This window comes from Odocoileus virginianus, chromosome 7 (assembly GCF_023699985.2).
Source record: "Odocoileus virginianus isolate 20LAN1187 ecotype Illinois chromosome 7, Ovbor_1.2, whole genome shotgun sequence".
Lineage (NCBI taxonomy): Eukaryota > Metazoa > Chordata > Mammalia > Artiodactyla > Cervidae > Odocoileus > Odocoileus virginianus.
Genome location: NC_069680.1, coordinates 81,107,136 through 81,131,393, shown reverse-complemented (window position 1 = coordinate 81,131,393; position 24,258 = coordinate 81,107,136). Strand labels below are relative to the sequence as shown.

The window sequence follows — 24,258 nt, the reverse complement described above, 5'->3', positions numbered from 1 at the left end:
GCAGTGATTTTGGAGCCCCCAAAAATAGTCTCTCACAGTTTCCACTGTTTTCCCCATCTATTTGCCATGAAGTGATGGGACCAGATGCCATGATCTTAGTTTTCTGAAAGTTGAGCTTTAAGCCAACTTTTTCACTCTTCTCTTTCACTTTCATCAAGAGGCTCTTTTTTTTTTTTTTTTTTTTTTTCATCAAGAGGCTCTTTAGTTCCTCTTCACTTTCTACCTTAAGGGTGGTGTCATTTGCATATCTGAGGTTATTGATATTTCTCCCAGCGATCGATTCCAGCTTGTGCTTCCTCTAGCCCAGCATTTCTCATGATGTACTCTGCATATAAGTTAAATAAGCAGGGGTGACAATATACAGCCTTGACTTGCTCCTTTTCCTATTTGGAACCAGTCTGTTGATCCATGTCCAGTTCTAACTGTTGCTTCCTGACCTGCATACAGGTTTCTCAGGAGGCAGGTCAGGTGGTCTGGGATTCCTATCTCTTTCAGAATTTTTCACAATTTATTGTGATCCACACAGTCAAAGGCTTTGGCATAGTCAAGGAAGCAAAAATAGATGTTTTTCTGGAACTCTCTTGCTTTTTTGATGATCCAGTGGATGTTGGCAATTTGATCTCTGGTTCCTCTGCCTTTTCTAAAACCAGCTTGAGTATTTGGAAGGTCACAGTTCACGTATTGCTGAAGCCTGGCTTGGTGAATTTTGAGTATCATTTTGCTAGTGTGTGAGATGAGTGCAATTGTGCGGTAGTTTGAGCATTCTTTGGCATTACCTTTCTTTGGGATTGGAATGAAAACTGACCTTTTCCAGTCCTGTGGCCACTGCAAATTTTCCAAATTTGCTAGCATGTTGGCACTTTCACAGCATCATCTTTTAGGATTTGAAATAGCTCAACTGAAATTCCATCACCTCCACTAGCTTTGTTCAAAATGATGCTTTCTAAGGCCCACTTGACTTCACATTCCAAGATGTCTGGCTCTAGGTGAGTGATCATACCATCATGATTATCTGGGTTGTGAAGATCTTTTGCACAGTTCTTCTGTGTATTCTTGCCACCTCTTCTCAATATATTCTGCTTCTGTCAGGTCCATACCATTTCTGTCCTTTATCGAGCCCATCTTTGCATGAAATGTTCCCTTGGTATCTCTAATTTTCTTGAAGAGATCTCTAGTCTTTCCCATTCTATTGTTTTTCTCTATTTCTTTTCATTGATCAATGAGGAAGGCTTTCTTATCTCTCCTTGCTATTCTTTGGAACTCTGCATTCAAATGGATATATCTTTCCTTTTCTCCTTTGCTTTTCGCTTCTCTTCTTTTCACAGCTATTTGTAAGGCCTCCTCAGACAGCCATTTTGCTTTTTTGCATTTCTTTTTCCTGGGGATGGTTTTGATCCCTGACTCCTGTACAATGTCTGAACCTCCATCCGTAGTTCTTCAGGCATTCTGCCTATCAGATCTAGTCCCTTAAATCTATTTATCACTTCCACTGTGTAATCATAAGGGATTTGATTTAGATCATAACTGAATGGTTTAGAAGGTTTTCCCCAGTTTCTTCAGTTTAAGTCTGAATTTGGCAATAAGGAGTTCATGATCTGAGCCACAGTCAGCTCCTGGTCTTGTTTTTGCTGACTGTATAGAGCTTCTCCATCTTTGGCTGCAAAGAATACAATCAATCTGATTTTGGTGTTGACCATCTGGTCATGTCCATGTGTAAAGTCTTCTCTTGTGTTGTTGTAAGAGGATGATTTCTATGACCAGTGCGTTCTCTTGGCAAAACTCTATTAGCCTTTGCCCTGCTTCATTCTATACTCCAAGGCCAAATTTGCCCATGACTCCAGGTGTTTCTTGACTTCCTACTTTTGCATTCCAGTCCCCTATAATGAAAAGGACGTCTTTTTTGGGTGTTAGTTCTAGCAGGTCTTGTAGGTCTTCATAGAACCGTCCAACTTCAGCTTCTTCAGCGTTACTGGTCGGGGCATAGACTAGGATTACCATGATACTGGATGGTTTGCCTTGGAAACGAACAGAGATCGGTCTGTCATTTTTGAGACTGCATCCAAGTACTGCATTTCGGACTCTTTTGTTGACTATGATGGCTACTCCATTTCTTCTAAGGGATTCCTGCCCACAGTAGTAGATAAAATGGTCATCTGAGTTAAATTCACCCATTCCAGTCCATTTTAGTTCGCTGATTCCTAGAATATTGACATTCAGTCTTGCCATCTCCTATTTGACCAGTTCCAAATCGCCTTTATTCATGGACCTAACATTCCAGGTTTCTATGCAATATTGCTCTTTACAGCATCAGACCTTTCTTCTATCACCAGTCACATCCACAACTGGGTGTTGTTTTTGCTTTGGCACCATCCCTTCATTCTTTTTTAAGTTACTTCTCCACTGATCTCCAGTATCATATTGGGCACCTACCGACCTGGGGAGTTCATCTTTCAGTGTCCTATCTTTTTGCCTTTTCATACTGTTCATGGGGTTCTCAAGGCAAGAATACTGAAGTGGTTTGCCATTCCCTTCTCCAGTGGACCACATTCTGTCAGACCTCTCCGCCATGACCCGTCCATCTAGGGTGGCCCCACACGGCATGGCCTAGTTTCATTGAGTTAGACAAGGCTGTGGTCCATGTGATCAGATTGGCTAATTGTGTATGATTGTGGTTTCAGTCTGTCTGCCATCTGATGCCCTCTCTCAGCGCCTACCGTCTTACTTGGGTTTCTCTTACCTTGGACAAGGGGTATCTCTTCACAGCTGCCCCAGTAAAGCGAAGCTGCTGCTTCTTACCTTGGACGTGGGGTATCTCCTCTCTGCCACTAGCCACTCCTGCACCACAGGAGGTATTAACTCAGATTTTCTAAGGATTGGGGGCAGGAGGAGATGGGGACAACAGAGGATGAGATGGCTAGATGGCATCACCGACTCGATGGACATAAGTTTGAGTAAACTCCGCAAGTTGGCGATGGACAGGGAGGCCTGGCGTGCTGTGATTCATGGGGTCACAAAGAGTTGGACGTGACTGAACTGAACTGAAATGTGTGATAGAATTCTTCTGTGAAGCCAACTGGTCCTGGACTTTTGTTTGTAGAGAGGTTTTTTTTTTTTTTTTAATTTTTATTTATTTAGGCTGCACCAGCTCTTGGTTGTGGCACATGGGATCTAGTTCACTGACCAGGGATTGAACCTGGGCCCCCTGCATTAAGAGTGCAGGGTCTTATCCAGGAATAAGGGTGGCTCAGACAGTAAAGTGTCTGTCTGCAACGCTGGAGACCCGGGTTTGATCCCTGGGTCAGGAAGATGCCCTGGAGAAGGAAATGGCAACCCACTCCAGTACTCTTGCCTGGAAAATCCCATGGACAGAGGAGCCTGGTAGGCTGCAGTCTGTGGGGTCGCAAAGAGTCGGACACGACTGAGCGACTTGACTTTACTTATCTTACCAGGGAAGTCCCTGTTTGTTGAAAGTCTTTTAATCATTATTTCAGTTTGAGTCCTTGTGATAGGTCTGTTTATATTTTCTTTTTCTTCCTGGTTCAGTCTCAGAAGATTATACCTTTCTAAGAATTTTTCCATTTCTTCTATATTGTTCATTTTTTTTGGCGTATATATATATATATATATATATATATATTTGTGTTTAGTAATCTCTCATGGTCCTTTTTATTTCTGTGGTGTTAGTTCTAACTCCTCAATATTCATTTCTAATTTTATTGACTTGAACCCTCTCCTATTTTTTCCTGATGAATCTGGCTAAAGGTTTATCTGGTCTGTTTGTCTTTTCGAAGAACCAGCCTTTAGTGTCATTGATCTTTTCTATTGTTTTCCTTGTCTGTATTTCATTTATTTCTGCTTTGATATTTATGATTTCTTTCCTTCTACTAATTTTAGAATTTGTTCTTTATCTGGTTGCTTTAGATGTACGTTTAGGTTGTTTATTTGGGATTTTTCTTCTTTCCTGAGGTAAGATTGTATTGCCATAAACTTTCCTCCTAGAACTGCTTTTACTGTGTCTCATAGGTTTTGGATCATATTTTTGTTTTCATTTGTCTCTGGGTATTTTTTTTTATTTCCTCTTTGATCTCTTCAGTGATTCATTGGTCATTTAGTAGCATCTTGTTTAGCCTCCATGTTGCTTTACAGTTTTTTTCTTGTAGTTGATTTCTAATCTCATAGCGTTGTGGTTAGAAAAGATGCCTGGTATGATTTCAGTTTTCTTAAATTTATCAAGGCTTGCTTTGTGGCTCAGTATGTGGTCAGTCCTGGTGACTGTTCCATGTTCACTTGAAAAGAATGCGTATTCTGCTGCTTTTGCATGGAATGCTCCATGTTGTTGCTCAGTTGCTCAGTTGTCTCAGACTCTTCATGACCCCATGGACTGCAGAACGTCAGGCTTCCCTGTCCTTCACTATCTGCAGGAGTTTGCTCAAACTCATGTCCATTGAGTCGATGATGCCATCCAACCATCTCATCCTGTTTCCCCCTTCTCCTATGTGTCTTCTCCTCCTAATGTGTCATTTAAGGCTTGTGTTTCCGTATTGATTTTTCTGTCTGAGTGGTCTGTCTGTTGATGTAAGTGGGGAATTAAAGTCCCCCGCTGTTATTTGTGTTATTGTCAATTTCTCCTTTTATGTCTCTTAACATTTGTCATAATTCTTGAGGTACTCATGTGTTGGATGCATATTTACAATTGCTTTGTCTTGTTCTTGGACAATAATCCCTTGATTATTATGTAGTGTCCTTCTTTGTCTCTCATAGCAGTCTTTATTTTAAAGTTTATTTTGTCTGAAAAGAGTATTGCTTATCCAGCTTTCTTTTGGTTTCCATTTGCATAGAAAGCCTTTTTCCACCTCCTCACTTTCAGTCTGTATGTATCCCTAGATGTGAAGTGTATCTTTTGTAGAGAGCATATATGCGTTGTTTTTGTATTCATTCAGCCAGTGTGTCTTTTTATTGGAGCATTTAATCCATTTTTGTTTAAGATAATTAGTGATATGTATTTCTTATTGCCATTTTGTTAAATTGTTTTGGATTACTTTTTGTAGGTCTGTTTTCTTTCCTTCCTCTTTTGTTCTGTGATTTGGTGACTGACTTTCGTGTTGTGTTTGGGTTCCTTTTTCTTTTTGTGTGTATTTATTTTAAGTTTTCAGATTGTGGTTACTGTGAGGTTTTTTGTGTTGTTTTATTTTTTGGCCACGCCATTTGGCTGTGGGATCTTAGTTGCCTGACCAAGGATCAAACCTGGACCCGCTGCAGTGAAAGCAGAGTCCTAACCACTGGACCGCTAGAGAATTCCCACCATGAGGTTTTGATCTAGCAGTCTACTATACTAGATTGTTTTAAGTTGCTGGTCACTTAATTTCAAATATGTTTCCAATATTCTGCATTTGAAGTCTTCTCTTCTCATGATTGCTGATCTTGATACCATATTTATGTGTGAATGTTTTCCTACCTTTACTGTATGTTTGCCTTTACCAGTGAACTTCCTCATTTATAATTTTCTTGTTTTTAATTGTATCATTTTCTTTTCCATATGGAAAAGTTCTTTAGCATTTGTTGTAAAACTGGTTTCGTGGTACTGAATTCACTTAGCTTTTTTTTCCTTTTTGCTTGTCTCTGAAGTTTTTTATTTCTCTGGCAAACCTTAACAAGAACCTTGCTAGGTAAAAGTATTCTTGATTGTAGGTTTTTCCTTTTCATTACTTTAAATATATTGTGCCAGTCCCTTCTGGCCAGCAGAGTTTCTGTTGAAAAATCAGCTATTAGCCTATGGGGATTCCCTTGCATGTTTTTGTTGATTTTAATATTTTCTTTTGTTAGTTTGATTAATTTGTGTCTCAGTGTGTTCTTCCTTGAGTTAATCCTGAATGAGACTCTGCACTTCCTGGACTTGAGTGTTTCTTTTTCCATGTTAGGAAAGTCTTCGCTATTATCTCTTCAGATATTTTCCCAGGCCTTTTCTCTCTCTCCTGCTTCTAGGACTCCTATGCTACAGATGGTGGTGCATTTATTGCTGTCCCAGAGGTCTCCTCGGAGAAGGCAATGGCAGCCCACTCCAGTGTTCTTGCCTGGAGAATCCCAGGGACAGGGGAGCCTGGTGGGCTGCCGTCTATGGGGTCGCACAGAGTCGGACACGACTGAAGCGACTCAGCAGCAGCGGCAGAGGTCTCCTAGATGGTCCTCATTTTTTTTTTTCATTCTTTATTCTGTTCCACAGCAGTGATTTCCATCAGTCTCTGTCTTCCAGCTTACTTACTTGTTCTTCTGTCTCATTTTATTCTATTCATTCCTTTTAGTGTCCTTTTCATTGCAGTTATTGTATTGTTCATCTCAATTTGTTCTTTAAAGCTTCTAGCTCTTTATTAAACGTTTGTTGTATCCTCTTAGTCTGTGCCCCTAGTCTTTTTCTGGGATCTTGGACTATCTTTACTATCATCACTTTGAGTTCTTTTTCAGGTAGATTGCCTGTCTCCACTTTGCTTAGCTATTCTTCTCGGGTTTTACCTTGTTGCTTCCTCTAGAATTTATTTCTCTGATGATGTCTCATTTTGTCTTAAATTTCTCTGTGTGGCCTCTGTCCTCAGGCTGCAGAATTGTCATTTTTCTTGGTTCTGATGTCTGCCTCCTGGTGGGTGAAGTTTATATTGATGCTTGTGCAGGCTTCCTGGTGGGAGGGACTGGTTCTTGCCCACAGGTGGGTGGAGCTGGGTCTTGTCCCTCTGGTGGGTAGGGCCATCTCAGTGGGTATGTTTATAGGTGACTGTTGTCTTTGGATGACTCGGCAACCTGTCTGCTGATGGGTTGGACTCTGTCCCACCTTTTTGGTTGGTTGTCCTGAGGTATCCCAGCAGTGGAGCCTGGGTCTTGCTGCCAAAATGGTGATCTCTGGGTGAGTTCACACTGGTGAGTAATCCTTGGGGCATCTGCAATCAGTGTTTTTGCCCCCAAGTTGAGTTACTGCCAACCCCTGCTCCCCAGGAGACCTTCTGAGACTCGCAGGTAGGTCTGGCCAAGGCTTCTCTGGAGTTGGTGCTTTGCCCTGGGTCCCAGTACATGTGAAAACTTGTGTGTGTGCTCCAAGAGTGGAACCCGTGTTTCTCCCAGTGCCATGGAGCTCCTGCACTGACACCTCTCTGGCCTGCAAAGCTAGATTCTGTGGGGACTCCTCTTGATGCCAGACTCCCCAGGGTGGGGAGCTTGATGTGGGGCTCAGAACTCTCACTCCTATGAGTGAACCTCTGGGATGTAATTACTTTCCAGCTTGTGAGTTGCCCACCCAGGAGGTAGGGGTTCTGCCTGTATTGCAAAAGTGCCCCTCCTACCATCTCATTGTCTTTGGGTATAGAATATCTTTTTTGCTGTGTTCAATTCTTTTTTGTCAGTGGTTGTTCAGCCCTTAGTTGTGATTTTGGTGTTTTCATGAAAGGAGTTGAGCTCAAGTACTTCTCCTCTACCGTCTTGTCTCCAGCCTCAGTTTCTGTTATTTTGAACTTGTATTTCTTTTGATTTGTGGAATATTTTTCTCTATCTGCAGAGAAGGAAATGGCAACCCATTCTAGTATTCTTGCCTGGGAAATCCCACGGACAGAGGAGCCTGGTGGGCTATAGTCCATTGGGTCACAAAGAATTGGACATGACTGACTAGAATTTGATTTATGATCTTAAATGATTAACACATTTTCTATGTGTTGAAGCTTTCTGCACATAGTAACTCATTTAATTCTTACAACAGCCCTGTGCTAATATTCCTGTATTTTGCAGATAGGGAAACTGAGGTTAAGTTGTCCGGTTCTCCCCTAGCTAACATGTAAGATTTTTCTCCAGCCAACTGGCTGCATGTAATATCCATATAACATTAAATAGGAACAGATAAAACCTAAATTCTAACTTATTTTTCGGTATTCTTTCAGTTGCAGGACAAAGAATCCCAGCTCAAACTTAAAACAAAACATAATTTCATGGTTCATTGAACTGGACTAATGAAAGGTTTTAAGCATAGCTGGGTCAACTCTGCTTTTCTGTTTGGCCTTGTTTTCAGACAAGTTTTTTCCACATAGTGAAAAAGGTGTCCCTCAGTTGTCCAGGTTTAAGTGGTCCTTTTGTTTTAAGATTTTGAGAGAGAGAGAGATGAATCCTCTCTTCAACGGTCCAGTTTTGACTCAGAACAAGTAGACTGCCACTTTTCTCCACATGGGTTTTATTTGGGATCAGCTGGGAATGGCAGCTCTGAGATGGGCCATGTGCAGGTCCCTGCACTGGATGGAAAGGAGAAAGCTTTTTTAAAGGGAAGTTGGGAGGGCTAAGTAAACAGGGTCTGCTGTTTTCTGTTGGCTGAGGCCTTTCAGGAAAAGGAGTGTTTCCTCTTGTTGGGCTGTGCTAAGATTGCAGGGCATGAGAACTCCCCCTTTCTGATCTCTTATTTAATTGATGTTTCTGTTTAGTTTTTTGCGATGTCATTTCCTGGAAGATTGACTTTGCCTGGGCAAGGATCTTCATACACGGACCAACTGCTGTGTGCAAAGAAATGGGGATAAAAAGTCATCAGACTGGCCATCCTTCGCTGTGTGTCTACTCCTGTAGTGGGGGAAGGGTAACCCACTAGACAAAGAAAATACACTTCCCAAAAGGGGAAAATGTTTGGGCTAAAGGAGGCAGAAAATAGGAAAAACCATTTTGGCAACATAGCAGTGACTCTTGTTCTTTCATTAGGTGCCATTCCCAAGTCAAGATTCTTCCAGTTGTAAAAGCAGTTAATTTTAGAGAAATTGCTAAAATTTTGAAAGAATAAGTTAAAATAAGGAAAGTGAAAGTACTTTGTACGGTGCTGTAATTTATTTTCAGTCATATGCTTTGTTGTTTATAAGACTCACCACTGAATTCCTCTCATATCCTTCTGTTTTTCTTAATTGATTATTTAGGTAAAAACCTCTTAACAGTCTGATGAAGCCTGTGAACTCCTTAGAATATTTTTAAATACAGAAAAAAGAGGGTTTCAGGATTTACCTGTGGTCCAATGGTTGAGAATCCCTGCCAGTACAGGGGATGTGGGTTTGATCCGTAGTCTGGGAAGATTCCACATGCCATGGGGGAACTAAACTCAAGCATCACAACTACTGAAGCCCGCGAACGCTAGAGCCTGTGCTCTGCGACAAGAGAAGCCCCTGCAATGATAAGCAACTCCCTCTCACCACCGCTAGAGAAAGCCTGCATACAGCTGGGAGACCCAGCGCAGCCAGAAAAATTTTTAAAAAGAGCTGGAAAAACCCTAGAATTTCGTATGAAATCATTTTTGTGAAATAAAGTTATCCAAATGCTTTGCAAATGGTAGTATAACACTATGTGTGTTTCTTTTTTTGTTTTGTTCCTGGCCGCTTTGTGCCGCATGGAGGATCTCAGTTCCCCAACCAGGGATTGAACTGGTGCCACCTGCAGGGGAAGTGCAGAATTTTAAGCACTGGGCTGACAGAGAAGTCCCTTCACTGTGTGTGTGTTTTACTAATATAGTAACACTCTGGTAGCAGGTGTAATAAATAATATAATTTCGAAGTGGTGATAAATGTAACATTTATTTTGAGAGAGCTTTAATAGCATACACTTTATTTAGGAAGAGAGATTGTGGCAAAATCTCAGTAACTGAACTTGTGTCTCAAGGATCCTTTCTAGGAAGATATATGCAGTACTGTGAATGTCACTAAAACTTGCTGGGATAGGCTTATTATTTGAATGGAAATGTATCTTTGTTCAAAACAATCCAATATAAGATTTGTGAGATTGATAGTGTATATCAGGAAGATACATATAGTTGTTTGCAGCCAAGAGTACTGGCATTAGAGTGTTCAGCATAAATGACAAAAGGAGAGAGAGAAGAGATCTATAGATCATATGGTAAGAAGGAGAGGAAGGTTGTTGCTCTCTAGATTGTAAAAGTAGCACAAAAATAACATAGAGGTGTGATGGAAAATTCAGTGATCTTAAATTCTGCCAGAGATCCTTTCCTTCCTAGGGACAGGACTTTTTTTTTTTTGATCATTTAAGTTCTTGGAAAAAACAAAATGAGAGAAAAGATTCCTTTGGTTCAAAATCTCATTAACAAGGAGGATGAAACGGGTGAAGTAGGAGACCCTGAATGTTGTGGGACAAGAAACTACTATTTTTCAGTCTCACCAGACAAAATGTTGAGTATAATCGAACTGTGTCCTTGGGTATCAGGAAAGTATATTTTATGATAGTGTTTTTTGTTTCTTTGTTTTGGCCATGCCCCACGGCATGTGGGATCTTAGTTTTCCAAACAGGGATTGAACCTGCGTCCCCCTGCATTGGAAGCACAGAGTCTTAACCACTAGACCATCAAGGAAGTCCCAGGAAAGTATATTTTAAAAATAGAGAATTACCATACTTTTAGGATTCAGTGTCCCACTTAAAGCTGAATCAAAATTATGTAAAGTTTGGGGATTAAATTGTAAATTATTTTTAAATTTCTAGTAAAATACAGACAATGTAAAATTTACCATCTTAACCTTTTTTAAATGTATAGTTTAGTAGTGTTAAGTATGTTTATATTATTGGTCAGCTATCAGTACCATCTGTCTTCAGAACACTGTTCATTTTGCCAAATTGAAACTGCCACCGTTGAACAAGTCCTTTCCCCCTCACCACGGCGTATGGCAGCCAGGATTCTGCTTTCGGTCTGAAGCTGACTACCCTAGGTACCTCTCTCAAGTGGGATCATACAGTGTTTTTCCTTTTGTGACTGGCTTACTTCGCTTGGTGTAGTTTTTTTGAGATTGATTCATGTATCATGTGGTAGAATTTAATTCATTTTAAGGCTGAGTAATCCAGTGTGTGTATACACTGTATTTGTTTTATCCATTCCTCCATCAGTGGACATTTGAGTTATGTCCACCTTCTGGCTGTTGTGAATAATACTCCTGTGGACGCGGGTGTGCAGATGTCTGCTTATGTCCCTCCATTCAGTTTTTTTCAAATTATTTTATTTGAGGAATTATGTAGCATCTCATCATTAAGACCTTGCAGAAAACAGTTTAGATTTTAAAAGCCAATAAAGAAAAAGATCAATAAACCAATAGGAAATTGACAAAGGATTCTGAACATGCAGTTCACAGAAAAGGAGATCAAAAGTAATAGATGCTTAGCTCTCCTCAAAAGAGGAAATGCAAATAAAATACATATTTCATTTAGCAGACTGACAGGTAACTAAAAGGGTGTTAATATTCTGTGAAGGGCAAGGTTGTGATGATATGGGGGCTTATATACAGCTAATGGAATTGTAAATAGGGTCAGCCACTAGAAAGGGGCATTTGTCATTACTTATCAGAATTAAAAATGCATGTACCCATTGACTTAGCAGTACCCATTTTGAGAATGTTTCCTACAGATATTTTTGCACAGCTGTAAAAGATAAATGTACAGGATCCTTGACATTGTTTGCAGTAGCGTGGGAGTAGCTAAATGTCCATCAGCTTGAAGACTAGTTATATAAATTGTTATATCTATATAAATCCTATGCAGGTATAAAAAATTTAAACGCTCCTGACATGGCTTTGGATAAGTTTCTAGGATGTATTATTGAATGAAAATACAAGGAAAAAAAAAAAAAAGAAAATACAAGGAATAGAATCACATATATAGTATGCCATCATTTGTGTAAAGAAAGAAAAAATATGTTTGCTTATATGCATAAAATATGTGTGGAAGTATCTATAAGATACACATAAAGCTGTTGTCAGTGGGAAAGGAGAATGACTAGCTGTTCAAAATTTAGGTGAAAAAGATATGCATAGAAAAAAGCAAAGGGGATTACTAAAATAGAGGAAGAGACAGTTCTAAACCAATGACTTAGACCCTCTAACACACCTCTTAAGAAAAATAGCAGAACCTCAAAATCAACATGTGAAAAAACTTAAACACAAAAGCTTTTAGGATTGATTTAGACTAAAAAGTAGTATAAGAAAACCAACTCCTTGGGTATAGTAACACATTTCTTTCTTTTTTGTTTCTTTTAGTAATACATATTTTTTAAACTTTAAATCCTAAACTTTATTTTTTGGCTGCACCACTTAGCCTGAAGGCTTAGTTCCCCAACCAGGGATTGAACTTGGGCCGCCAGCAGTTGAAGGTCAGAGGCCTGCCCACTAGACTGCCAGGGGTCCAAATCCTAAACATTTTTAGATATATATAAAAAAAGAAAAATGCAACAGTTTTCCTTATCTGTGGAGGTTATGTTCCAAAACCCCCAGTGGATTCCTGAAGCTGCAGATAGTACCTCTAGTTATATTGTTTCTCCCTCAAGTTATTTAAGAATTAGACACGGTAAAATATTAACAATAATCATAAAATAGAACAACTGTAGTCATATAAAAGTTGTGTGAATGTAGTTTCTCAGTCTCAAGATATCTTATTACTGTAAAAGTTTAATGCCTTTTTCATTTAAGCACTTATCATGCATGTGGTCAAATTGTCAACATCTGTTGGATCATAGAAAAAGCAAGAGAATTTTAGAAGAACAGCTACTTCTGCTTCATTGACTATGCTAAAACCTTTGACTGTGTGGACCACAACAAACTCTGGAAAATTCTTAAAAGAGATGGGAATACCAGACCACCTTACCTGCCTACTGAGAAACCTGAATGAAGGTCAAGAAGCAATAGTTAGAACCAGACCTGGTACAACACACTGGTTCCAAATTGGGAAAGGAGTATGTCAAGGCTGTATATTGTCATGCTGCTTATTTAACTTCTGTACAGAGTACATCATGTGAAATGCTGGGCTGGACAAAGCACAAGCTGGAATCAAAATTGCTGGGAGAAATATGTGCAGATGACACCACCCTTATGGCAGAAAGTGAAGAAGAACTAAAGAGCCCCTTAATGAAAGTAAAAGTGAAGAGTGGAAGTTGACTTAAAGCTTAACATTCAGAAAACCAAGTTCATGGCATCCGGTCCCATCACTTCATGGCAAGTAGATGGGGAAACAATGAAAACAGTGACAGACTTTATTTTGGGGGCTCCAAAATCACTGCAGGTGGTGACTGCAACCATGAAATTAAGACAGTTGCTCCTTGGAAGAAAAGCTATGACCAACCTAGACAGCATATTAAAAAGCAGAGACATTATTTTACAAACAGAAGTCCGTCTGGTCAAAGCTATGGTTTTTCCAGTAGTCACGTATGGATGTGAGAGTTGGACTATAAAGAAAGCTGAGTGCTGAAGAATTGGTGCTTTTGAACTGTGGTGTTGGAAAAGACTCTTGAGAGTCCCTTGGACTGCAAGGAGATCCAGCCAGTCCACCCTAAAGGAAATCAGTCCTGAATATTCACTGGAAGGACTGATGCTGAAGCTGAAACTCCAATGCTTTGGCCACCTGATGCGAAGAACCATCTCATTGGAAAAGACCCTGATGCTGAGAAAGGTTGAAGGTGGGAGGAGAAGGGGACAGCAGAGGATGAAATAGTTGGATGGCATCACTGATGTGATGGATGTGAGTTTGAGTAGGCCCCAGGAGTTAATGATGGACAGGGAAGCCTGGTATGCTGCAGTCCATGGGGTCCCAAAGAGTCGGACATGACTGAGCGACTGAATTGAACTGAAGCCTTGTTCTACCCCATTCCTCCTCTGTTCGATTGACAGGATTATATCTCCTGACTGACAGTGTATTTTGATTTCAGTGAAACATTTCACAAAGTTCATGACATTCTTGAATGTGAGGTGGGTAATCGAAAGGCTTGTAACTGAAAAGTGTTACCCATGGGTTTCTGTCTTTGGTTAGAATCATATTCTTTTTTGTCTATGTTTTTACAAAACTACACAGGAGAGATAGTTAATATGTTGGATTATTTCATGTTTACTATATATGAATGTAAAGTTCTACATTTATAATAATGATATAATGTATTAAACACCTACCTCAAACATTAGTTATACAAATACAGAATAGAGAAGGCATGATTTGAAAGCTCATGATGAGAATTCCTGAGAAATAAACAAGTAGATTTTCTCTTGGTGTCGGTGTTAGTATTTCTTTTTTGATGAATAAGTTGGTCATGGCTTTCTAGAATCTTAAGTGTATTTATTTACTTGGAATAATTGTTTCAAGAATTTGTCCTATGAAAATATTTAAGAGGATACTAATGATTTTAAAATAAAAGATATTTTTAGCTGTTTTCTTTGGAATAGTAAATAATAAAAACATAGCAACAGAAAAATGATTAAATTGTGTTATCTACATGTCAAGAGTAAATTAATTACTATGATTCTGTGGCTGTATAGAAAACTGTTTGCAGAATATTAAAAGTAATAGAACAGAAATTATATATCTGTTTCTATTGTAATGAAATTCTATTTACACGTTAATGAGACTTGAAAGGACTTTTAAAACTATTGAAAGCTGTTTTTTAGGGTAATTAATAATTTATGTATGCTCAGTCACTCAGTTGTGTTCGACTCTTTGCAACCCTGTGGAGTATGTCCTCCAGGCTCCTAGGAGTCAATGGGATTTTCCAGCCAAGCTTACTGGAGTGGGTTGCCATTTCCTATTACACGGAAGGTAATAATTAAATAGTGAAATGTAAGCATTTTTATTTTATGATTAGAAAGTATAGTTTATTTCATTGTAGTCTTAATAGCAAGCAGCAGTGTTTCCCATGAAAAGGAGAAAAGGTAAAATGTAGTATTAGGCTATATTATTATAGCCTGTGTGACGTTCAGACCATTGAACCCATACAAGTCATCACATTTGGAATATGGTTTTCAGTTTTAGGTGTTTTGTTTTTGTTTTTATTGTAGTGTAATTAGTTTACAACGTTGTGTTAGTTTCCGGTGTACAGGTGTTGTAATATTAAGAAAAGAATCTGCAAATGAATTATGGAGGAGATCTTGGAATTCACATGAGGATGGAGATGGGAATGTTTACCCTGTTAATGGGTTTTAGAAGGGGGGGACAGGAAGAGGAGAAAGGGGAAGTAATAACATAATGGGGCCTTCAAATATTTAAATGTCAGCTGGAAAAGGGAATAGTTGTTTCTTTATAGCTGCAGAGGGCAGGACTAAAATCAGTGGGTGGAAATGACAGCAACAGGCTGTGGAGGTCCAGGGTGGACCAGTAACTATCATCCCGCGGGTCTGGCAACAGGATACAGCGACTGATTGGGTGACTGGCCGAGAGAAGAAACCAAGGCATAGGTCACCAAGACAAGGAGCCAGTTTCTAGTTCCTTACAGAAGGTCACAATATAAAGGGCCAATTACTAGAAGAGTTAAGAGACTAGACAGGATCATCGAAAATACATAATGCAGGGAATCCTCTGGTGCTCCAGTGGTTAGAACTCCACGCTTTCACTTCTGACGGCCCAGAATCAATCCCTGGTTGGGGAACTAAGATCCCACAAGGTGCAGGATGCTGCCAAAAAAAAAATCATGATGTAGAACCAGTTTTTAACTGACCTTTGATACCATATACCTAATGATCTCAGATCCTGTGGGCACAGCATACAGATGGGAATGAAAAGAATTGTTATTAGAGATTAAGTAGAATCGAGCAGGTGAAGGAACTTTAAACTTTTATAAATCAATTATATATATTAAAGGAAAATGAGGATGACTTCCTGATGTCTCCTTTTCTCACTTTTGCCATTTATGCCCCTTGGCTTCCTGCTCACCACTTGACTACTGCCCCTTTCTTCTTTTCCAGACAGCCTTGCTGTGAGCATGATCTCTAAGGTGGTCTCAGGCCAAGCCCCATCAAGAGCCTCAGACTGATTGTGAGGCTTAGCTGTGAGTGTCTGGGTTTGGATAGACCCCATGCACTCTAGTTCAAGGAACCAGGATTTGGACTTCTACTGTAACTTCTTATAGGAATGGTGGTCAATAGTGACCTTACTAGTTTTTGTCCTTGGGGACTAGATCTTCACTTCAGGGCCCTACCTACTGACTAGACCTCTTAGCTGCGGGGCTCCACGTGTGTCTGAGCTTGCTAAACCGTGGCTTGCCCACACCCACCCTCATCTTCCTGTTGACTTTTCTTTGAATTATCGGAACTGTTTTGATTCTCCCCACCAATTTGAGGCTCTGGGCTGATTTCTCTCTTGCTTTTCAACCCTGCCAGGCAAGTTTAGATCTAGATGTTGTCCCCTTCCTGACTGCCGTGTCCACCCATATTTATCTTTCGTACTTTTTTTTTGTTTGTTGCCCTTTGATAATCAAACCATCAAAATTCAGCCTCCCCTCCCCTGCACCATTTTTTTCCCCCTGCAGTACTCACCTTATTACAGTGTTCTGGAATCAAACATAGCATCTCAAGAGGTTTGCCTATCATTTTTTTTTTGTCACTTATTTATTATTTTTATTAAATTGGACTATAGTTGTTTTACAGTGTTGTGTTAATCTCCGCAGTACAGCAAAGTGGTTCAGTTATACACACACACACATACATGTACACGCATACTTTAAAAATTTTTTTTCCATTATGGTTTATCATAGGATATTGAATATAGCTCTTCGTGCTATACCAGTAGGACCTTGTTTATCCATTCTGTATATAAAAACTTACATCTGCTAACCCAAGGATTCCACTCCATGCCTCCTCCTTGGCCGCCACCAACTTGTTCTCTATGTCTGTGATTCTGTTTCATAGATAAGTTCGTTTATGTCATATTTTGGATTCCACATATAAGTGATATCATATGGTGCTTATTTTCCTCTTTCTGACTTACTTCACTTAGTATGGTAATCTCTTGTTATGATAACCTCATGGATAATCATCCATGTTGCTGCAAAGAGCGTTATTTCCTTCTTCTGGACTGAGTAGTATTCTATTGCATATGTGTACCACATCTGTTAATGGACATTTAGGTTGTCTCCATGTCTTGGCTGTTTTGAATAGTGCTGCTGTGAACATAGGGGTGCATGTAACTTTTTGACTTAGAGGTTTGTTTGGATGTATGTCCCAGAGTGGGATTACTGGATCATATGATAGTTCTATTTTTAGTTCTCTGAGGAACCTTCATACTGTTTTCCACAGTGACTGCACCAACTTACATTCCCACCAACAGTGTAGGTGGGTTCCCTTTTCTCCACATCCTCTCCAGCATTTATTATTTGTAGACTTTTTAATGATGGTCATTCTAACAGATGTGAGCTGGTACCTCATTGTAATTTTGATATGCTTTTCTCTAATAATTAGTGATGTTGAGCATCTTTTTATGTGTTTACTGGCCATCTGTATTTCTTTGGAGAAATATCTCTTTAGGTCTTCTGCCCAGTTTTTGATTGGGTGGTTTGTTTTTGTTGTTGAGTTTTATGAGCTGTTTTTGTACTTTGGAAATTAGGCCCTTGTTGGTCACATCATTTGCAAATATTTTCTCGAATTCTGGAGGTTGTCTTTTTTGTTTTGTTTATGATTTCCTTTGCTGTGCAAAAGCTTGTAAATTTGATTAGGTTCTATTTGTTTATTTTTGCTTTTATTTCTAATGCCTTGGGAGACTGAAAGAAAACATTGGTACAGTTATGTCAAAGAATGTTTTGCCTGTGATCTCTTGTACGAGTTTTGTGGTGTCATATCTTATATTTAAGTCTTTAGGTCACTTTGTGTTTATTTTTGTATATGATGAGACTGTGTGTGCTAACTTCACTGACTCATATGCAGCTGTCCAACTTTCCCAACACCACCTGCAGAGTCAGAAGGAAAAGCCAGAAAGAATAAAGGAAAACCAGGTTTTCCTCTGATTCTTTCTTAGAGGTTTCTTCCTTTTCTCTTTTAAATATTATATTTCCCTAGAGTTCTGTCAGTGATCTCTTTTCTTTTCACCTAGTACACTTCTGATCTTATCAACTGTTACACTGAGGTGATGACTCCCAAATACACAATTCTAGTGAAAACATGTCCTTTGAACTAGAGACCTACATCCATCATGACATTCGATAGACACCTCAAACAAGTTGTTTTCCCTCCCACACTTGAATCTCCTCTTGTATTACTTATGTTGGTTTTTGGTGCCATCATCTACCCCAGACACAATCTTGTCTTCCTAGTCTTCAATTTTATCATTTCTATCCATTTAATCTCCAGACCCTGTTCTAGCTCTTAACTTTCTCTAAAATCCATACCCTCTCTCAGGTCTAACTCACTGCACTTATACTCTGAGGCAGGAATCATACATGCAGGGTTTACTGTTTGTCATGTGGGGCCAGCGTTTTAGCCAGCATGTGGTTAGTGCCTGGTATGTGTCAAATGAATGGATGGAGGCCAGGTTCATTCTTTGCTGGTTTTCACCTGAATTACAGCACTATTTCCCTAACTGGCCACTCTGCTTTTTACTTCCGTTCAGTGTGTTGTCTATACCACCACTGTGTGACATGTCTAAAATACGACTTTTAAAAATCTGTAAATAATTTAATGTATATTTCTGAAAGATAAGATCTTTTAAAAAGTCATAACCACTATGCCATTATCATAGCTAAAAATTTCACAATTATTCTTTGACTTTTTAAATTTTATTTTTTGGCCTCACTGTGTAGCATTCAGGATCTTTAGTTCCTTGACGAGAGATTGAAGCTGTGCCCCCTTCAGTGAAAGTGTGGAATCCTAACCACTGGTGCAGGGAATTCCCCTTTCCATTTTTTCCCCCAAATAAATTGATTTTGTAATAGCCTTACTGGAGACAATTATTCTTGAATATCATCAGCTATCTAGTCAGCATTCAAATGTTCAATTTTCTCATAATTTATTTTGAAAATTATTTACAGTTTTTTAAGTGTTCTGGTTTCAAATAATGTTCATACATTGCAGTTAGTTGACATCTCTTACATTTCCTTTAATCTTTTTTTTTTCCCCTTCCATCTCTTTCATTTTTATCTGTTGAAGAAACTGACTTGTTGAAGTGGAAGTTGGAGCTAGTGATGATTCCTTGAGAGATGATGCTTTTCTCTTGGGCTCCCTATTGTTAGGATTCTGAATTTGTCATATATGTGTTCCTTCCTGCTTCTGTAGATCTGTGTGTTTCTACTTCCTGGGCAGAGAATGATGCCTGTGTTGCATGTTATCTTTCCCTTTTCTCTGTCACCTTGATCCCCCTCTTTTCCTTCCCTTCCTATCCTTAGTAAAAGTATACAGTCATGTGATGTGAACTAACTAGAGTTAAGCAAGATTTTTTTTTAATGCATTAAATTATCAAAACAGAGAGTAAAGTAAAATTACATTCTGAGAGTCTGGTACATAAACCCTTAGGTTCTTCTCTTCACCAGAATAGGAAGGCTAAATTGGGTAGAAGTGTTGACCTAATGAGCATCTGCATACAGTTAAAAAAATTTTTTTTTTTAAGAATTTTACTAAGTTCTTGTCAATGTCGTGTTTTTTCCCTAGGTCTCATATTTTGGATTCTGACTATGTTATAATGAACAGCACTTTGACATCAGATGTCATTGGTCGGAGGGTTGAAGTTAACGGGGAACATGCAACAGTGCGTTTTTCTGGCATTGTCCCTCCTGTGGCAGGTAATTTATGATTTTGTGTGTGTGTGTTTATTTTGTAGTTGTTTCTGGTAGGTGTCTCAGTAGAGGTCTATAGTGCCAATTTGAGGATGCTAACAACCAAGTTATATATGCTCTGATACAGTTTTACTTCAGGGACAATATCCTGTGGTATCCATGACTTAATTTGATTATACACTTATCTGATTATTTAATGTTACTATTTTATATTAAGTCAGTCTTAAAATATCTTCAGTGTAAACTTTAAACCATAACAAAACTCGAATTCCCATAATCCTAAGCTCAAAAATGAAGTAATATTTTTGAAATTTCTATTATCGTTAATCCACGTGTATGTGTAATTCAAATTGATCTGAATAGAATTTTGTGTTACCATTTTTCACTTATGATTTGGTATGTATCTACCAAATTCTATAGCATTATTTTACTCATATTTCCTTTTTTATTGAGATATAATTAACATATTAGTTTCAGGTATACAGTATAATGATTCAGTATTTGTATATGTTTTCTCTTGGCCACCTGTAGGTCCTCTTTGCAAATATTTTCTCCCAATCTGTGTGTTGACCTTTCATTTTGTTTATTGTTTCCTTTGCTGTACAGAAGCTTTTGCGTTTAAGTAGGTCCCATTTGTTTATTTTTGTTTTTATTCCCATTATTCTGGGAGAAAGATTGAGAAAAGATATTGCTGCAGTTTACATTGGAGAGTGTTCTGCTTATGTTTTCCCCTAGGAATTCTATAGTACCTGGTCTCACATTTAGATCTTTAATGCATTTTGAGTTTATTTTTGTGTATGATGTTAAAGAATGATCTAATTTCATTTTTTTTACATATAACTGTCTGTTTTTCCCAGCACCATTTGTTGAAGAGACTGTCTTTCCAACGGTAATAGATTGTAATTGTAATTGTAATAGATTAATTGACCATAGGTCCATGGGTTTATTTCTGGACTGTCGATCCTGTTCCATTGATCTATATTCCTGTTTTTGTGCCAGTACCATACTGTTTTGATGACTGTAGCTTTGTAGTATAGTCTGAAATCAGGGAGCCTGGTTCCTCCAGTTCTGTTTTTCTTTCTTAAGATTGCTTTTGCTGTTTGGGATCTTTTGGGTCTCCATACAAATTTTAAGATTATTTTCTAGTTCTGTGGAAATGGCATTGGTAACTTGGTGGGGATTGCATTGAATCTGCAGATTGCCTTGGGCAATATGGTCATTTTGACAATATTGAGTCTTCCAGTCTATGAACAGGGTTTCCATTGGTTGTGTCGTCTTCGATTTCTTTCATCAGCATCTTACAGTTTTCAGAGCATAGCTCTTTTGTCTCCTTAGATTTATTCCTTGGTATTTTATTCTTTGTGATAAGATGGTAAGTGAAATTGTTTCTTGAATTTCTCTTTCTGATCTGGCATTGTTAGTGTATAGATATGGATTGACTTGTATTTGGCTTGTGAGATCTCAGGTCCCTGACCAGGGACTGAACCCTAGTCGTGGCAGTGAAAGCCCAAAGTCCTAACCACAAGGCCCCCAGAGCACTCCTTCATTTATATTTCTTAATAGTTACATTTAGTATAGTACATAGTTTGTTTAATCATTCCTCCTTTTAGACATTAATTTCTGTTTTTTTTTTTTACTTTTGTCAGCGGCAGTAGTATAGTAGACTTATTTATATGTCTTAATCAATCAGCAAATATTTAAGTGCCTTCTATATATTAGGAATTGGCTTAAATGTATACAAGGTGTTCAGTGGTGAATTTACACCAGAGGCTCTCAAAATATGGTCACTAAGGAGTGTCAGCATCACTTGGTTACTCGTTAGCGATGTACATTCTGGGCCCCACCCCAGAACTACTGAACCAGAAGCTCTGGAGGTGGGACCCAGCCATCTGTGTTAAGAAGCTCTCCAGGGCATTTTACTAGGTTCATTAAGGCTGAGAACCACTGAACTAGATAGACATGGACTCTGCCTTCATGGACCTAAGATTTACCAGAATATTTAGTATGGAGAGGGTTTCTTCTCTTGTTTTACTTGGATTATTGGTAAATTGAAAGAGAAAGTAACATTAATCTTAAAGTCAGCTGATTAGCAACCTTCATGGCTAATTAAGCAGCATTGTGTACCAGTTGCTTTTATATGCTCTCTACTTTGAACGAGAACATTATTACAACTCTAAAATTATAACAGCTCTAGGATATAGATGCTATTTTTACAGATGAGGAGACCAGGACTTAGGTCTCTAAGATTTCCTGTAAAAAGCTGGGATTTGAAACTGTGTTTTAGAGCTCATAACCTTTCTGTTCTATTGCTTCTCAAGACTATGAATAGTTGAAGATTCTTGATATATATTGCCAAGTTGCTGTCTGAAAGTATTGGATCAATGTCCAGTTCTTGGAAATTTTGAATGCCCTAGTTCTCTGGGAAGTAGACGGAGATGGAGATTCACATTTAGGAAGTTTGCGATTCAAAAAGTGTATTAGAAAAAAAAAAAGTGTATTAGGTAGTCCTCTTAGAATTGATTAGTAATGCAAGGGAAGGGAAGGGAGCTGGATTGGGCAGAGGGAGAAGTTGGGCCACGATTATTCTAGTCTTTTATTTGTTTTTAATTTTTGTTTGTTTTTGGCCGTGCTGGGTTCTCATTGCTTCATGTGGGCTTTCGCTAGTTGCAGCAAGCATGAGTGATGCACTTTATTGTGGTGCATGGCTTCTCATTGCGATGGCATCTCTTGTTGCCGGGCAGGGACTCTAGGCGAGCGGGCTTCAGTGTGGCCGTCAGCCCTGGAGCTCAGGCTAGTAGTTGTGGCACGTGGGCTTAGTGATTCCATGGCATGCGGGATCTTCCTGGACCAGGGATCAAACCCGTGTCTCCTGTATTGTCAGACGGACTCTTATCCACTGAGCCAGGAAAGTCCAGGTGCCATGATTATTCCAAATAAAGGATTTATCTGATCTTGTGGGGGAACTCTGAAGATAGGATGGCCCTGCAGAGTCTTTCATAGTTGAGATGTGATGATCTATCATTGGGTTGTGGCTGCCTTAGGAAGGAGGTGTGCTCTGGGACAAGGTTTTTTTTCAGAGGAGACAGTTCTAAAAGAGCGCCTGTGGCTGAGTGCCAACTGCCAAAAGCCAGTACTGCCAGCACCCGGGGGGAGTTCATTTCAGTTCCTAAAGTGAGTGGCACCTCACAAATAGAGTAAGTTAGGTGGAAGCTATTTAATGGTAGTTTAACAATATGAAGGGATGTACATTATTTTGACTTATTAAGTTGCCTGTGACTTTGACACTTTTTTCATGTATGTATTATCGGGCATTTTTCCCCCAGAAAATTATAATTCTGCCAAGAGGGAGCTTCTGTGTGTTTACTTTTTATTAATTATGTCATTGCATGCAGCATTCTTTCCATTACTTCAACTGGTGCTACTTTTGGATTTCTTGTAGAACTCATCTCTGGGATAGGTACAAAGATGCAGAGAAATGGAACACAGATTTAGTACTTACTCCTGGGTTATTTCACTGGATGTGGCTGTGGGGCTGTTGTGACAACTCAATGAGTTAAAAGCTGAGAAGCACTTAGACCAGTCACTGGTGTTTGCTGAGCACCCGGAGTAGCCACACTAGCCCTCTGAGTGCTTGTTAGGTGCTCAGTTCGTTTGTTGAATGACGGGATGATCTCATCCAGTGGTGGCGACAGCATCATCCCTGTTTCCTGGACAAGGACTTTGAGGCACAGAAAGGTTAAGTAGACCTGAGCTCAACCTGGTGAGGAATTCATGAGGAATTATTCTGACTCTTAACCCCTGAAGTGAAAGTGTTACTTGCTCAATCGTGTCCTGCTTTTGGGGACCCCATGGACTGTAGCCCCGCAGGCTCCTCTGGTCCACAGAATTCTCCAGGCACGTACACTGGAGTGGGTTGCCATTTCCTGTGCCAGGAGATCTTCCCGACCCAGGGATCAAACCCAGGTCTCCCGCGTTGCAAGCAGATTCTTACCCTCCCTGTGCTGAGTGTGAAAGAAACACAGTCAGGGCACATTTGGAGCTGTGAAGGGAGGCGTCAGTTCCGGGGAAGGAGTGGACCATGGGGTGGAATTTGATCTGCTGCTCTGTGCTACCGATTTCTGGGCTCTGCTGCTTTAGGGCTTTATTTGTTTTATCTGCTTTAGGGCTGCAGTGGGCAGACCTGTGTTCCCCAGGTGGTAGCAGGGCCGGGAACTCCCGCAGAGGATCTGGGCAGGGCCTCTAGCGCGACCCGGGCTGAGTGCTGAAGCAGCTCAGCTCCATCTGCCTCGGCTGATCCTCAGTTCCTCCCCAGGCGTCTCCTTCAGGCCACGGTGTTGGGCAGCAGGGGCGACCTGCATGAATCTTGTTAACATGGAGTCCAGTCAAGTCCAAGGGGATGGCTCCCACTGGTATCCGCAGGTAAAATCTCCGGGTGGCCCTGCCTGCATCTGGCTGTCATTTGGGGGAATAATCACTGTTCGCAAAAAAGAGCTTCACTCCTTTGCTTCAGTTTGTCTCCTGCTAAAGACCCAGAATCTGAACATTTAACAAATGGTGGCTCCATAGTTTAGAGGAAGAGCCAGGAGCACCCAGACCCCTGGAAGGAGGGCGAGAGAGCTGAGGGGACCCCTTCTTCAGTCCACCCATATCCTCCCTGCCTGCTCGGTGAGGCCGCTTTCTCTGGGGAACTGATTTTGTTCAGCTTGCCATTGAAACAGGAGCTGAGGGAGGTCAGTTGTCTGCAGCTGGTAGATGGA

The 24,258-nt window shown here is 39.8% G+C and overlaps 1 protein-coding gene across 1 annotated transcript in view; it reads left to right on the top strand.

Annotated features, from left to right (window-relative positions):
* TBCE (tubulin folding cofactor E) overlaps positions 1-24,258 on the top strand; it is an 82,218-nt gene that overhangs the window by 7,614 nt on the left and 50,346 nt on the right. Inside the window, exon 2 of the mRNA XM_070471059.1 lies at positions 19,377-19,507. Coding sequence (XP_070327160.1) covers positions 19,408-19,507 — 100 coding nt within the window. The 5' untranslated portion in view covers positions 19,377-19,407. The remainder of the gene's footprint in view (positions 1-19,376; positions 19,508-24,258) is intronic.